Here is a 17,500-nt window from a genome sequence, read left to right on the forward strand (position 1 = left end):
TGAAATGAGCAAACAAATGAAGATCCTTCAAGAAGACAACAACATGCTGAGGAACATCATAGATGAAATGGATCAGGATAAACGAATGAATGATATCATCGTGACAGGGCACCGAATTAAACCAAGATCCTATGCGAAAGCTGTGAATAATGAAGGTGAACCTGATGAAATGGATATGATCTCAGCAGAACAGCAAGTGGTCAACTTTCTGCAATCAAAAGAAATTGAAATTGACATTAATACCATCGAAACATGCATCCCACTGAACGGAAGAAACAACAACGCCACTCCAGTCGTGCTTGTGAAACTCGTAAACAGAAAATCTAAAATGGCATTGCTGAGACAGGGAAAGAAGCTGAAGGGAACAAATGTGTACATGAATGAGCATCTCACAAAACGCAATGCTGGAATCGCCAAGAAAGCACGCGACTTGAGAAGGCAGGGAAAAATCCAGGGAACTTGGAGCGCCAACTGTAAAATCTACATCAAGCTGAATGGAAGTCCAGAAGCAAGAGTAATTGTTGTTGTCCATGACATCAAGGACCTGGACAATTTTTAAAGTTTACACAGCTACCACAACAACGATGATAATGGACTCTGACAGAAAACAAGCACCTAAATTCAGCATCGGCACTACTATGTTCCAAGGGACGACTAAACAAGAGGACCTAGATTCAAGATTGCATCCACCTACACTTATAGAGATTATTGAAACAACATCAAAGTTTGTTGAACAAGAAAATATGGAACTAAAAAATTTCTGCAACAAAGATCACAAAAACCAGGATTTGGAAAATGATATAGATCCAGATACAAATTTTTTCTCCCACATCAGTAATAGTTGTTTTTATTATACAGATGATCAATATAATAGCAACATTGAATGTGATAACAAATTGTCAATTATTCATTTTAATAGTAGAAGCTTGTATGCAAATTACAATAACATTAAGAACTTTTTGGAACACATCAACGAACCCTTCAAAGTGATTGCTGTCACAGAAACATGGATTGATGATAAAAAAGGAATAGATTTTGATCTGGAGGGATATGAACTAAACTACATCAACAGAACCAACAAAAATGGAGGAGGAGTAGCTGTGTACGTGATGAAAAACCTGAACTACAAAGTGGTAAAAAACATGTCATTTGCCATTGATAATATCTTAGAATGTATAACCATTGAAATATGTCAGGAAAAAAGCAAAAACATATTCATCAGTTGTATATATAGATCACCTAAGTCAAGTATAGAAACATTTGAAGAATGGATCAAGGCAACTTACATGGATAATGGTGAAAGAATAATGTTCTTATGTGGTGACTTTAATATTGACTTATTGAACCCCAACAAGCAAAAGTCTATTGATGACTTCATTGATACAATGTACAGCATCAGTCTATATCCTAAAATCACAAGGCCAAGCAGAATCACAGCACACTGTGCCACGCTTATTGATAATATTTTTACCAATGATTTTGATAATAACACTACAAGTGGTCTACTTATAAGCGACATTAGTGATCATCTGCCAGTTTTTACAATATATAATGGAAACTACAAGAAGAACATGGAAGACAAAAGGACATTTCGAAGACTATGCACAGAGAAGAGGATGACTGCCTTCAAAATTGAGCTACAAAAGCAAGATTGGGACAATGTGTATAATGAAAAAGAGGTTGATGAAGCATATGAACATTTCTTAAACAAGTTCATAATACTTTATGACAAACATTGTCCATGGATACAACTCAGTAACAAGCAGAGAAAGAATAATCATCCATGGATGACAAAAGGATTAAAAAATGCTTGTAAGAAGAAGAATACACTATATAGAGAATTTATAGCACAAAGAACTATAGAGGCAGAAATTAAGTACAAAAAGTATAAAAACAAGTTAACAGACATACTACGATCATGTAGAAAAGAATATTACAGTGAATTATTGGACAGGAACAAAAATAATATGAGAGCAACATGGGGCATCCTCAATAGCATTATTAAAAATGGAACTAAGAGGGACTACCCTCAATACTTTTTAGATGAAAATAAAAAAAATGACAACATAAAGGAAGTAGTTGAAAGCTTCAATAATTATTTTGTAAATATTGGACCGAAATTGGAAGAAAGGATTCCAGACCCAGTTCCAATTGAGGACTATAATGATACCATAGAACGAAATCCCAACTCCATGTTCCTCAGTAATGTGACACAGGAGGAAATAGTTACAATCGTGAAAAAATGTAAATCTAAGACTTCAACTGATTGTAACGGAATTGATATGGAAACGATAAAAAAGGTTATTGAAGAGATCTCAGGACCATTAATGTATATTAGTAACCTATCATTTCAAACAGGTACATTTCCAAACAAAATGAAAATAGCTAAAGTTGCACCAATTTATAAGACTGGAGATAAACATCAATTTACAAATTATAGACCTGTTTCTCTACTTCCACAATTTTCTAAAATCATTGAAAAACTGTTCAATAACAGATTAGAAAGTTTCATAAATAAAAATAGAATACTCGAAGAGAACCAATATGGATACAGAGCTAATGTTTCAACTTCAATGGCTTTAATTGAAATTACAGAAGAAATTACCAATGCAATAGATAGTAAAAAATGTGCAGCAGCGGTTTTTATGGATCTAACTAAAGCATTTGACACAATTAATCACAATATTTTAATCAAAAAACTAGAACGATATGGCATCAGAGGGTTAGTCTTAAACTGGATAAGAAGTTATCTAACGAACAGGAAACAATACGTGAAGCTAGGCGAACACACGTCTACAACGCTAAATATATCCTGTGGTGTACCTCAGGGATCAATACTAGGACCTAAATTATTCAATCTCTATATAAATGACATTTGTAAAGTTACAAAAGATTTAAAGTTAGTATTATTTGCGGATGATACAACAGCGTTTTGTTCAGGAGAGAACACACAGGAGATAATACAAATAATAACAGAAGAAATTAACAAATTAAAAAGATGGTTTGACAAAAACAGACTATCGTTGAATCTTAGTAAAACTAAAATAATGCTATTTGGTAATAGTAGAAGAGAAAGTCAAACACAAATACAAATAGACGGAATAGAAATTGAAAGAGTAAACGAAACCAAATTTCTAGGTATAATGATTGATGATAAATTGAACTGGAAATCTCACGTAAAAAATATACAACATAAAGTTGCAAGAAACACGTCAATAATGAATAAAGCAAAACATGTTCTAGACCAAAAATCCCTTCATATTCTCTACTGCTCACTAGTGTTACCATATCTGAGCTACTGTGTAGAAATATGGGGAAATAATTACAAAAGTACACTTCATTCATTAACGGTGTTACAAAAAAGATCAGTTAGAATTATACATAATGTTGGATATAGAGAACATACAAACCCTTTATTTATTGAATCAAAAATACTGAAATTCCACGACATAGTGAATTTGCAAACAGCTAAAATTATGCACAAAGCAAACTATAACCTGCTACCCAAGAATATACAACAATTCTTCTCAAAAAAAGAGGAGAAATATAATCTTAGAGAAAAACGTAATTTAAAACATTTGTTTGCACGTACAACACTTAAGACCTTCAGTATATCAATATGTGGAATTAAATTATGGAATGGATTAAGCAAAGCAATCAAACAATGTACTAATATGATCCACTTCAAGAAACTCTTCAAACTTAAAGTGTTTACAAAGTACAATGAAGAAGAACCATGACAAACATTCTCAATTTATTTCATCCATCCATTCATTCATTCTTAAAGTAATCTTACTTATCTCATCATATGAAATATGACTTACTTCACCAATTATTATTATTAAATTCTTACTATTATTTATTTATTTATTTTTATTGTAATTACTTATGGAGTTTATTGTGAAAAAATTGTGAACAGGAAGTGAACAAAAAGTTTTGCAACTGTTATGTAAAGAAAAGGGGTAGGATTAAATAAGCTCTGCTTCTTCCTACTCCTTTTCGAACATGTTGAAAAGAAACTGGAAATTGTGATGTATCATGTTGTATGCTTGCATGTTCGAAATAAACTCAAACTCAAACTCAAACTCAACACAGAAGCCATTTTGAGAATTCGCCAGCCACTTCAGTCAAACAAACACTCGCCATAGTGGCTACGAGTGTCCTATCAACTTGTGCTTTTCAGGAAATTTAGAGAACACCCCTGGCTATCATCCGTGAAGTTTATAGCTCATATAGCCAAATACTTTTGCTTAAAACGACCTCGGAAATCGGCGAGATTATTATAGTATTTCTCAGTAAATGAAGCCAGCACCAAGCCAGCACCAACCTGTGGAGTGGAGTCCAGGAGAGAGCATGCCGCCCCTCAGCTAAACCAGATGTGAGTTGAACTAATTAGATGTCTCTACCAGTGTTACACCACTAGTTCTCAGTAGTAATAACACTCCATTTTGTCTGTGTTTCTCAGCAGATAAAGCCAACTGGAACCATATTTTTACATATTTTATATTAAATATATTGAATAAAACTACATATGATAAAGAAAGTGTTATCTTATCTTTTTTATATGCTAAACTTGATTAAATTGGTGATTACATGTTGAAGCTGTAGAAGAATGAAAAATGTAAGCTAAACAAAATTGTTTTTAACTACATAATTAAAATTCCTGCCTTTTACACATGTTCACTTGGCGTTTATATAACATCCAAATGTCATTTCTCAGCTTAATTATCAGGCAGGCTCATAGACTTACAGCAATGTCATTTCTTCAGGAAGGCACAAGGCTAAGCTCTGCACAATGAATTGCATCAGCAAGAACTTTCTGACTGTAGCTTACACTCCAAATAGTATGCCTTTGGCCAGCACAAAGACAGATAAGAGAACAGGGAACATTCCATCGCGAGTGAAGTGAGCAAGCGGAAAAAAATGGCCTCCTCAATTCTGGAAGTCACCAGCCTCCACTGATCAACAACTACACCCTGGAAGTCGTAAACACCTTCACCTACCTCGGTTCCACCATCACCAACAACTTGTCACTCGATGCCGAACTCAGTGGCCGCATCGGAAAAGCTGCCTCAACTTTTGGGAAGCTTACAGCGAGAGTATGGGAAAACCGCAAGCTCACTATCCACACTAAGGTGCAGGTGTACAGAGCCTGTGTCACCAGCACTCTACTGTACGGTAGTGAAACCTGGACCCTATACTCCCACCAAGAGCGGCGGCTAAACATCTTCCATCTTCGCTGCCTTAGGTGTCTACTGGGCATCACCTGGAGGGACAGGATCACAAACCAATCAGTCCTGGAAAGAGCACAGCTTCCCAGCATGTGCTCCTTACTGAGGCAGCGACGTCTCCGCTGGCTGGGCCATGTCCGGCGGATGGACGATGGGCGAATCCCAAAGGACATCCTCTATGCTGAACTCACAACTGGCAAGAGGCAGATTGGCCGTCCCCAGCTGTGTTACAAGACGTCTGCAAACAAGACCTCAAGTCTTTTGACATCAGCCCCGACAGCTGGGAAGATGCAGCCCAGGACCGCCTTCAGTGGCAGCAGGCACTCCGCAGCGGGCTGCTCAAGTCAGAAACCACCCTGGCCCAACACCATGAGGCTAAGAGGGCAAAGAGAAAGAAACAGGGCTCTGCGACACCGGTAACATCTATGGGACCGGTCTGGATATGTGACATCTGCGGCCGGGAATGTCTCTCACGAATTGGCCTACACAGCCACAGGAGACGCTGCGACAAGACCTGACTCCGAGGCACAGGAAATCAATGGTCTTCCGAGACTGCGATGCCGATGATATATACATATATATATATATACACCCACACATTTATGAGTAGCGGGTTTAGTTCTTTGGGCGGCTGCTGCGTCTCCCTTGCCCCTCAATTACAAGCCTCGCCCTCAAGGCGGTGAGATCAAGCCTTTAAACGAGTGGTCAGGTCGGGAGCGGCGCGCGCCGCTGGCACCAAGCACATTTTGCACCACCTGTGTGACGAGGGTTGCAGCAACGTCACGTGACTTTTGACCAACACCCAATGGCACACAGCCCTTTTTGTCTTCAATCAAGCTTTTTCTTTGGCTTTTGTGCATGTGGGCGTGGTTAGTTCTGTGGCATGCGCCCGTGTTTTACAGGAAGGAAGTCATCAACGCATTAGCCAGGCCAAAAAGACGTTCTTACCCTGACAATCTCCAGGATTTCGCTCTTGCTGATGGTCCCGTTGCCGTCCACGTCGTAAAGGGCGAAGGCCCACTCCAGCTTCTGCAGGGTCCGACCGCCCGAGGTCAGGTGCAGCGCCACGATGTACTCCTTGAAGTCTAGGGTGCCGTCGGCGTTGGTGTCGAAGCTCCTGAAGACGTGTCTGGCGTAGGCGCTGGGGTCAGCGTTGGGGAAGAAGCTGGCGTAGATGCCCTCAAACTGCTCCTTGCTGATCTTTCCACCGGGACATTCCTTCAGGAAAGACTGGTACCAGCTGCACAGCTCGGCCTCAGAGTACTTGGTGTTGGACTTCAGCTCCTCCAGGAGCTCCTTGGACAACGTGCTGCTCTTTGTGTTCCCCATTCCTTCTTCTTCTTCTTCTTCTTGGCTGTGTTCAGCGCAGCAGCAGAGGAGATTATGATCATCCAGACGGCTCTGTAGCAGATTTAGAAGATGACCACGTCACTGCGCTATGACACCTAAGAAGAGGATTAAACACGTCCGGTGTAAAGACAACTTGCAGCGTCAGAAGAAGAACCACCAGCAGTGAGATCTTTACAACTTTGGATGTCTTTCAACTCCTCCCTGGGCACCTCCGACCGGTGTAAGACCACGGGGAAGACCCACACCTCGGGACCTTCCGGGAAGAGCTGGACCAAGTAGCTGGGGAGAGGGAAGTCTGGGCTTCTCTGCTTAGGCTGCTGCTCCCGCGACGCGACTTTGGATAAGCAGAAGAAGATGGATGAATGGATGGATGGATGTCTTTTAACACGTTGAACATCAGCAACAGGTCTGGTCCTGAACCAACACTTCTCGATGGACACTCGGTTTCCACAGAGACCAGAAGAAGGGAAGTTATCTAGTGAACACCTCCATACGGATGGACAGGTTTCCATGGCAACAAAAAAACGTCCTTACATCCCTGCAGTGGCTCAAGAGGTAGGGCAGATCGAAGGTTGGTGGTTCAGACTGCTGTTGTGTCCTTGGGCAAGGCACTTCACCCACCTTACATTAGTGGTTTAGAAATATCACAAATAACCTATTGTTACTATAACAATCTACAAGGTTAATACAGTTCACTTCTCTTTCTTCCCCTCCATTTATCTGCTTTCTTTTGTAATTCAAGTTTACATTACATATATGTATTGTTGTATTTTGAACAATTGTATTGTTGATAATAGACATGATTATTGTTATTATTATTCATTATCAATAGTTTTATTGGTATTTATATTGCTCCATTTGTTTGCTTAATTGGTTTTAGTAATAATATTAATAATACTAATAATACATGTGCTGTCCAGTTGTTATGTTCAGTTTTCTTACACTTGTCATTTGCAAGTATGCCTTCATTTCAGTTTATCCGTAGTCTTTGCCATTGAGTGGAATGTACCTAATCTTTTGTTGAGTCCTACAAAGCGTTTATACTGTAAGTAGTGAACTTATTACACACCAGCTGTTTGATTGTAACGAACATGTAATTTTTGCTAAATGTAAAATTACCAATGCTAATCAGTAGCAGGTGTACAGCATAGCCAATGTAAATTAGCATCGAGCTAGCCCTTTTTAAAAATTAGTGCATTACTTTTAAGTGTTTTCTATCAGGCATACGTGCTTTGCTGTCATTGGAAATTGCAACATTACTTTGAGGCAGTTTGCTGTGAATACGCTTGTTTTCCCGCCAAGTGTTTGAGTCTGCAGCTGAGCATAACGTCACATGCAAAAAAATATGGCAAACAAAACATGAAACGGTTTGATTTCATGCGAATCACTACCTGGTAGTAGCGACAGAATTCAGTTGGTACCTATAAGTATACAGTTCTTGCAGAATTGGGTACCCATTTATACATCGCATGCAAGTTTTTATGATACAATTCTTCATACTGCACAGGACATGCAGGTTGTATTTTTCTATCTGTTATTTCCTGTCTATGCTCTTATTTTCTTAGTTAAGAGTTCAAAGATGTAAAACTTTTACTATATACACATAAACACGTATTTCTCTCAAATATTTTCACAAATCTGTCTAAATCTGTGTTAGTGAGCATTTCTTCTTTGCCAAGATAATCCATCAGGTGTGGCATATCAAGATGCTGATTAAACAACATGATTATTGCACAGGCTTGCCTTAAACTGCCCACAATAAAAGGCCACTCTGAAATGAGCAGGTTTGCTTTATTGGGGGACTGGGGGGGTCAGAAAAGCAGTCAGTATCTGGTGTGACCACACAGTGCAACACATCTCCTTGGCATAGAGTTGATCAGGTTGTGGATTGAGGCCTGTGGAATGTTGGTCCACTTCTCTTTAATGGCTGTGCCAAGTTGCTGGATATTGGCAGGAAGTGAAACACGTTGTCGTATACGCCGATCCACAGCCTCCCAAACATGCTCAATGGGTGACATGTCCGGTGAGTATGCTGGCCATGCAAGAACTGAGATGGTTTCACCTTCCAGGAATTGTGTACAGATTCTTGCAACATGGTCATTGTCATGCTGCAACATGAGGTGAATGGTACAACAATGAGCCTCAGGATGTGGTCACGGTATTCAAAAGGCCATCAATCAAATGCATTCACAACATCGACAACAGCAAACCACTCTCCCACACGACGCCACACACGCTGTCTACCATCTGCCTTAAACAGTGAAAACTGGGATTCATCAGTGAAGAGAACCCCAGACGCCATCGAATGTGAGCATTTGCCCACTCAAGTCGGTTGGGATGATGAACTGCAGTCAGGTGGAGAACCCGATTAGGACGACGAGCATGCAGATGAACTTCCCTGAGACGGTTTTTCACAGCTTATGCAGAAATTCTTTGGTTATAGAATAGAATAGAATAGAATAGAAAGTACTTTATTGATCCCTGGGGGAAATTCAGCACCACAGTTCGCTCACAATAGACAAGAATAATAATCCATCCATCCATTTTCTACCGCTTGTCCCTTTTGGGGTCGCGGGGGGCGCTGGAGCCTATCTCAGCTACAATCGGGAGGAAGGCGGGGTACACCCTGGACAAGTCGCCACCTCATCGCAGGGCCAACACAGATAGACAGACAACATTCACACTCACATTCACACACTAGGGCCAATTTAGTGTTGCCAATCAACCTATCCCCAGGTGCATGTCTTTGGAGGTGGGAGGAAGCCGGAGTACCCGGAGGGAACCCACGCAGTCACGGGGAGAACATGCAAACTCCACACAGAAAGATCCCGAGGCCGGGATTGAACTCACGACTACTCAGGACCTTCGTATTGTGAGGCAGACGCACTAACCCCTCTGCCACCGTGCTGCCCAAAGAATAATAATAAATAATATAATATATACAGTATAACATATTATATATATAATATATAATATATAAATACTATGAATATATTCTACATATACTCTACATTTAAGTGCAGTCAAGGAACATATGCATTATACAGTCTGATGGCTGTCGGTATGAAACCGATTGTTGCAGCAGCTGTCTGGGTGGCTGGTCTCGGACGATCATGGAGATGCAAAAGCTGGATGTGGTGGTCCTGAGCTGGTGTGGTTACACGTGGTCTGCGGTTGTGAGGCCGGTTGGATGTACTGCCAAATTCTCTGAAACGCCTTTGGAGACAGCTTATGGTAGAGAAATGGACATTCAATTCACGGGCAACAGCTCTGGTGGACATTCTTGCACGCTCCCTCAAAACTTGCGACATCTGTGGCATCGTGTTGTGTGATAAAACTGCACATTTCAGAGTGGTCTTTTATTGTGGGCAGCCTAAGGCACACCGTGCAATAATCATGCTGTTTAATCAGCATCTTGATATGCCACACCTGTGAGGTGAGATAGATTATTTTGGCAAAGAATAAATGCTCACTAACACAGATTTAGACCGATTTGTGAACAATATTTGAAAGGAATCAGTCTTTTATTTATATAGTAAAAGTTTTAAATCTTTGAATTCAACTCATGAAAAATGGGAGCAAAACCAAAAGTGTTGTGTTTATATTTTTTTTAAATTAAGAACATTTATTTAAGAGCAATTCCATTAGTAATTCACATACTTTTTTGTGAAAGTAATGAGTAAATATTATCAATTACTTTTAAAAAGTAATTTTCCGAACACTGCACATAGTACACACAATTTTATATTTTGCATACGCTGCTTAACGCCTGCTATTTGGATTTTAGTAGATTAGACCCCAAGTGTTTTTTGGTCATCATGGTTTCATGTTGTGCTCAGCTCTCGCTGCTCCTTTGACCGCAGCAAGGTAATAAACGTGAACGCCTCTTTCAGATTGTGTTTTGGCCTCCGCGGCGTAATCCTGCGTGTTCATCCTGCATGCCTACTTTCACCAAACCAGATTAATTTAATCTTTAAAAATGTCCTCGGGGACTTTGACATAACCTCATTACATTCAGGAGCTCTTTTTGTCCCGGCGCACACAATGCTCATCCTCCCCGGGGGGCATTTGGCAGGTGGACAAGTAATTCCGTGACGTAACAAAGCAGGAAGATTACTTTGTCTTCTTACTTATCAAATAGAAATAAAAGTCCATGAGTGTCCCTGCAGGACTCATCATTTGTAGTTTTGTCCAAAGCAGATGCGATCCATTTAAAAAATACTATAAAATATTACTAAAAGAAAAAAAAGGAAAAACAACATAAAAAACTAATTAAAAAAACATAAAAAAGTGGAATCAAAGTGCATACAGGTGAAATGTAATGAGAAAACGTTGCAATGTTGACTCTAATAACACAAAGCTGCCATGCAGTCTGAACTGTCATTGCTCAAAAAATAATAATGAATCAAAATCAATGTTGTTTTGAATTATTGACCTATTCAAGGCTCCAATTACTTCACATCAAATATTCCACTTTGAAATCTTATTTGGGGGAAATGTTGCATTTGTGAGTGTTTGCCATAAAAAAAGAAAGTTTTCTTTGACAAAAATGGCATAAAACAAAAGAAACAAAACATAAAACAATCATAAAAACTTATAATCAACGGATATATCTGAAGATGATCAAGAGATTTAAGTGTTGAAAGTTGAAAAAAAAAAAAGTGTCAGGTTCAAACACAGAATTAAATTTGGACTCAATATTGAGGAGAGACATGGCCACTGTACTTTCTGTACAGTCCTGCACCACGCTCTGACGAAGAAGGTTTTCGTCTTCTCTTTTATTTAGATGTTCAATGTTTACGCAACAACACATTTCTCAACAGGATTGGGTAGTATGTAAACAGTCCTTGTTTTCGGTCACATGAGAAGACAAAAGAAGAAGATCCCTCGGGCTTGGGCTTGTCGTAGATTCAGCTTTGGCAGGTTTTTGAGGACAATGGATGACCCCTCCCGTCTGTTTCTATCGTACACAGCGGAATCTTCCAAGCGTTTGGCTTGGTGCAGCAGAGTCAGCTTCTTGTCTGTTCATTGGGAACTCAGAATGGAAAGTTTTTTGATAATTTAAATACAATTTTTCTGACAAAAAGTAAGTTATTTTTAACATTTTAATGAATGGGGCCCTTTTTGTTGGATTTTTTTTAAACTGTCATTGCTCAAAAATAATAATGAATCAAAATCAATGTTGTTTTAAATTATTCCGATTTGAAATATTATTTGAGGTAAATATTGCATATGTTGTGTTTTTGCAATAAAAAAATAAAGTTTTCTTTGACAAAAATGGCATACAGAAAAACAAACAAAACATACAACTTTTAATCAATGGTTATATCTGAAGATGATCAAGAGATTTAAGTCTTGAAAGTTAAAAATAAGAATAATTACAAGTTATTTTTAACATTTTAAGGAGTGTGGCCCTTTTGGTTGGATCTTATTACTTCACATCAAATATTACACTTTTAATTGTTTTTTTGGGGGGAAAAATGCACATTTTGTTTTTGCTCTAAAAAAAAACAAAAAAAGCTTTTCTTTGACAAAAAGTGCAAAAAACATTTAAACGATACTTTATAACAACGGATAGACCTGAAGTGTTGAATGTTGAATAATATATATATATATATATATATATATATATATATATATATATATATATATATATATATATATATATATATATATATATATATATATACATATACTAAATCGCCAGAAGTATTTGGCCACCCAATCAAATGATGAGAATCAGGTGTCCTAATCACTTGGCCCGGCCACAGGTGTATAAAATCAAGCACTTAGGCATGGAGACTGTTTCTACAAACATTTGTGAAAGAATGTACCACTCTCAGTGATTTCCAGCGTGGAACTGTCTTAGGATGCCACCTGTGCAGAAAATCCAGTTGTGAAATGTCTTTGCTCCTAAATATTCCAAAGTCAACTGTCAGCTTTATTATAAGAAAATGGAAGAGTTTGGGAACAACAGCAACTCAGCCATGAAGTGGTAGGCCACGTAAACTGGCAGAGAGGGGTCAGCGGATGCTGAAGCGCATAGTGCAAAGAGGTCACCGACTTTCTGCACAGTCAGTTGCTACAGAGATCCAAACTTCATGTGACCTTCCAATTAGCCCACGTACAGCACGCAAAGAGCTTCATGGAATGGGTTTCCATGGCGGAGCAGCTGCATCTAAGCCATACATCACCAAGTCCAATGCAAAGCGTCGGATGCAGTGGTGTAAAGCACGTCGCCACTGGACTCCTGAGGAGTGGAGACGTGTTCTCTTGAGTGATGAATCATGCTTTTCCATTTGGCAATCTGATGGACAAATCTGGGTTTGGAGGTTGCCAGGAGAACGGTACATTTCGGACTGCATTGTGCCGAGTGTGAAATTTGGTGGAGGAGGAATTATAGTGTGAGGTTGTTTTTCAGGAGTTGGGCTTGGCCCCTTAGTTCCAGTGAAAGGAACTTTGAATGCTCCAGGATACCAAAACATTTTGGACAATTCCATGCTCCCAACCTTGTGGGAACAGTTTGGAGCGGGCCCCTTCCTCTTCCAACATGACTGTGCACCAGTGCACAAAGCAAGGTCCATAAAGACATGGATGACAGAGTCTGGTGTGGATGAACTTGACTGGCCTACACAGAGTCCTGACCTGAACCCAATAGAACACCTTTGGGATGAATTAGAATGGAGACTGAGAGTCCGGCTTTCTCGACCAACATCAGTGTGTGACCAATGCGCTTTTGGAAGAATGGTCGAAAATCTTGTGGACAGCCTTCCCAGGGATGGCACTTCAAGTTCATATGTGAGTCAAGGCAGGTGGCCAAATACTTTTGGCAGTATAGTGTGTGTATGTGTATACATATATATATATATATATATATATATATATATATATATATATATATATATATATATATATATATATATATATATATATATATATATATATATATATATATATATATATATATATATATATATATATATATATATATATATATTATTTTTATTTTTTTATTTTTTTTGTTCAGTATAATGTATATGTTACATAAAAAAAGTAAAACAAAAAAACTTCAAACATCTGGCATTAGCAGTTGAGAGACGTTTCATGAGAGTTGAGTGAGTAAGTGTGTTCCTTTAAAAGGCGGTGCCTGTTGCCAAGTGATGTGTAATCATTGATTTGGAATTCATTATTACCTTGTAGTGGTAGTAGAAGTGTGTGTATGTGTGTGTGTACTTAGCCTACATGTTGTTTACTGTGTGATGTTGCCTCTTCCTATTCAATAGTAGGTTTATTTAGTGTGGTGCTGTTTCTTGCTTTCATTAGTAAAACGTTACTTCCTGCATTGAACTTGCTGTGTGTTTGACGCGGTCTTGTTGGCATCCAGCCACATCAAAATTAGTATGCCAAATTACATCAAACACATCGGTAAGGGTGTTGTAACGTACGTGTGTGTGTATATATACAGTGTATATATATATATATATATATATATATATATATATATATATATATATAGGGTGGACTGCCATCTCCGGGTTGGGGAGGAGGTCCTGCCCCAAGTGGAGGAGTTCAAGTACCTCGGACTCTTGTTCACGAGTGAGGGAAGAGTGGATCGTGAGATCGACAGGCGGATCGGTGCGGCGTCTTCAGTAATACGGACGCTGTATTGATCCGTTGTGGTGAAGAAGGAGCTGATCCGGAAGGCAAAGCTCTCAATTTACCGGTCGATCTACGTTTCCATCTTCAGCTATGGTCATGCGCTTTGGGTTATGACCGAAAGGACAAGATCACGGGTACAAGCGGCCAAAATAAGTTTCCTCCGCCGGGTGTTGGGGCTCTCCCTTAGAAATAGGGTGAGAAGCTCTGCCATCCGGGGGGAGCTCAAAGTAAAGCCGCTGCTCCTCCACATCGAGAGGAGCCAGATGAGGTGGTTCGGGCATCTGGTCAGGATGCACGTCCGACCGGTAGAAGGCCACGGGGAAGACCCAGGACACGTTGGGAAGACTATGTCTCCCGGCTGGCCTGGGAACGCCTCGAGATCCCCCGGGAAGAGCTGGACGAAGTGGCTGGGGAGAGGAAAGTCTGGGCTTCCCTGCTTAGGCTGCTTCCCCCGCGACCCGACCTTATATATATATATATATATATATATATATATATATATATATATATATATATATATATATATATATATATATATATATATATATATATATATATATATATATATATATATATACACACACACACACATATATATATATATATATATATATATATATATCTCAGAATCAGAATAGTTTTGCCATTGTTTGACAACGGGTTCACAAACTAGGAATTTTTCTTTGTGCAATCGTGCAACATCGTCGTCGGCGGTCACTCGAAACGAGTATGACTGTCCTCCATCCGGGATGTTAGGGTGGATTCCCTATATGGAGGACGCCTGTGCGTGGAATCTTTTAATGTGGGGAGACTGGTGCACGGTCAGCCACCACACAGTCCTTGGCATTGAGCGGGCCAGGGTCCAGTGGCATGGAGACCAAGACGACTGGGGACCCGTCTTTGCTGCAGCCTTCATCCGCCTTCCCAGCCGTTGTGGTGCATTCCGCTGCCGCCATCTTCCGCCTGGTCCACCGTTGAGGCGGTTTTCACTATTCGCCCATAGCTGGGGTTATTTACCCATAGCTGGGACAGGGGTTGACTGGGCACCAGGGCATGTCCACACACCGGTGGGCCTGCATGCCCCGTCTCTGGGGCCCCCTGCTGCTCCGAGATCCCGTACAACTTAGCCTGGAACCGCGAGGTTCCAGTTACCGTGTGTGGCCACGAGGAGGCATGTACGAGTCTTGACAATGGAGAGGCTATGTACCGGCTGAGGAGGCTTATGCACTCGGCTCCTCTTTTCGCCCTCTGAGACAGAGGGCTAGCCGGCGGCACTAGCTGAAAGCAATGAGTATCAGGCAGAAGCAGCATGCAGCATAGCAAGCAAAAGCGGCATGCAGCATGCACTAACTACAGGTACTACTACTCCAAGGCTACTGCACTAGACGCATCACATCGCCCTGTGCGATGTTTTCTGCACACACACACAATCGTGCAACATAAAACACATATAACACATATTTGGTAATAAAAAGAGCTGTAACTGAGGTATCAGATAGACTTAGAAGGAATTCAAGGAATTCAAGGAGCTACTGTTAGGAGTTATTGTTCATTTGCCTGATGGCCGAGGGGAAAAAACTGTTCAGGTGGCGGGAGGTGTGGGTCTGGATGGAGCGTAGTCTCCTGCCTGAGGGGAGAGGGGAGAATAGTTTGTGTCCAGGGTGAGAAGAGTCAGCTGTGATCCGACCCACACGCCTCCTGGTCCTGGAGGAGAACAAGTCCTGGAGGGATGGGAGCTTGCAGCCAATCACCTTCTCAGCAGCATGTACGATGCGCCGCAGTCTATTCTTATCCTGGACTGTGGCGCCGGGGAACCACACTGTGATGGAGGAGGTCAGGATGGACTCTAGGATGGCTGAGTAAAACTGCACCAGCATCGCGGTCGGCACCTTAAGTTTCCTCAGCTGCCGCAGGAAGTACATCCTCTGCTGGGCCTTCTTGATGAGGGAGCCGATGGTCGGCTCCCACTTGAGGTCCTGGGTGATGGTGGTGCCCAAGAAACGGAAGGAGTCCACAATGGGGACGGGGGTGGAAGAGTCAATCAGGGTGAGGGGGGATGGTGGGGCTGTGACTTTCCTGAAGTCCATGATCATCTCCACTGTTTTCTGGGGGTTCAGCTCCAGGTTGTTGAGGCTGCACCAGGACGTCAGCCGGTCCACCTCTCTCCTGTAGGCGGACTCATCGCCATTCGAGATGAGCCCGATGAGGGTGGTGTCATCCGCAAATTTGAGCAGTTTTACGGATTGGTGACTGGAGGTGCAGCAGTTTGTATACTGGGAGAAGAGCCAGGGGGAGAGTACACAGCCCTGAGGAGTACCAGTGTTTGTGGTTCGACGGTCCGAGACAATCTTCCCCAGCCGTACGTGCTGTCTTCGGTCTGTCAGGAAGTCATTGATCCAACTGCAGAGGGAGTCGGGCACGCTGAGCTGGTAGAGCTTGTCTCGTAGCAGTCCAGGGAGGATGGTGTTGAAGGCAGAGCTGAAGTCCACACACAGGATCCTAGTGTAGGTTCCTGGGGAGTCCAGATGCTCCAGGATGAAGTGGAGGGCCAGGTTCAATGCATCATCCACAGACCTGTTGGCTCTGTAGGCGAACTGCCGTGGGTCCAGGAGGGGGGCGGTGATGTCTTTGAGGTGGGGCAGGACCAAGCGCTCAAAGGACTTCATGACCACAGACGTCAGCGCGACCGGCCTGTAGTCATTTAGTCCTGTGATCCGTGCTTTCTTGGGGACAGGGACAATGGTGGAGGTCTTAAAGCAGGACAGCACGTGGCATAGCTCCAGAGAGGTGTTAAAAATGTCAGTGAAGACAGGAGCCAGCTGGTCCGCACAGTGTCTGAGAGTGGAGGGGGAGACACCATCCGGCCCGGGGGCCTTCTGCGTATTCAGCTTCAAGAACTGCCGGCGTACATCCTCTTCTTTGATGGAGAGGGCCTGTACAGTCCTATGATGTTTTTGGAGTCCTGTGATGTCCTTGGAGTCCTTTAAGTCCTTTAACTCCTTTAATGAAGTGCTGGCATTGGTGGGGAGGGTGATGGTGGGGGGAGCATGGCTTTGATGAGCTGAAGGCCGTTCATGAGGACAGTAATGTGTGTTGAGGCCCTGAGCGAGAGTCCGGTCATTCAGGGGCTGGGGGGTTTTGGGCTTATAGTTCGTAAGGGCCCTTAGACCTCTCCAAACTGCCGCAGAATCATTGGAGCGGAACTGTTCCTGTAGACGGTTAGAGTACACAGATTTAGCTTTCTCCACTTCCCTGTTGAA

General features: G+C 41.5%; 2 protein-coding genes across 2 annotated transcripts in view; one reads left to right on the forward strand and one right to left on the reverse strand.

Moving 5' to 3' along the window:
* Window positions 1-6,612, reverse strand: part of LOC133651504 (S-modulin-like) — a 16,184-nt gene extending 9,572 nt beyond the window's left edge. Inside the window, exon 1 of the mRNA XM_062049458.1 lies at window positions 6,180-6,612. Within this exon, the coding sequence (XP_061905442.1) occupies window positions 6,180-6,560 (381 nt within the window). The 5' untranslated portion in view covers window positions 6,561-6,612. The remainder of the gene's footprint in view (window positions 1-6,179) is intronic.
* The window catches only part of LOC133652725 (alpha-1,6-mannosylglycoprotein 6-beta-N-acetylglucosaminyltransferase B-like), a 651,209-nt gene that overhangs the window by 262,606 nt on the left and 371,103 nt on the right, over window positions 1-17,500 (forward strand). The gene's annotated exons all lie outside the window — the stretch shown is intronic.

This window comes from Entelurus aequoreus, linkage group LG06 (genome assembly GCF_033978785.1).
Source record: "Entelurus aequoreus isolate RoL-2023_Sb linkage group LG06, RoL_Eaeq_v1.1, whole genome shotgun sequence".
NCBI classification, from domain to species: domain Eukaryota; kingdom Metazoa; phylum Chordata; class Actinopteri; order Syngnathiformes; family Syngnathidae; genus Entelurus; species Entelurus aequoreus.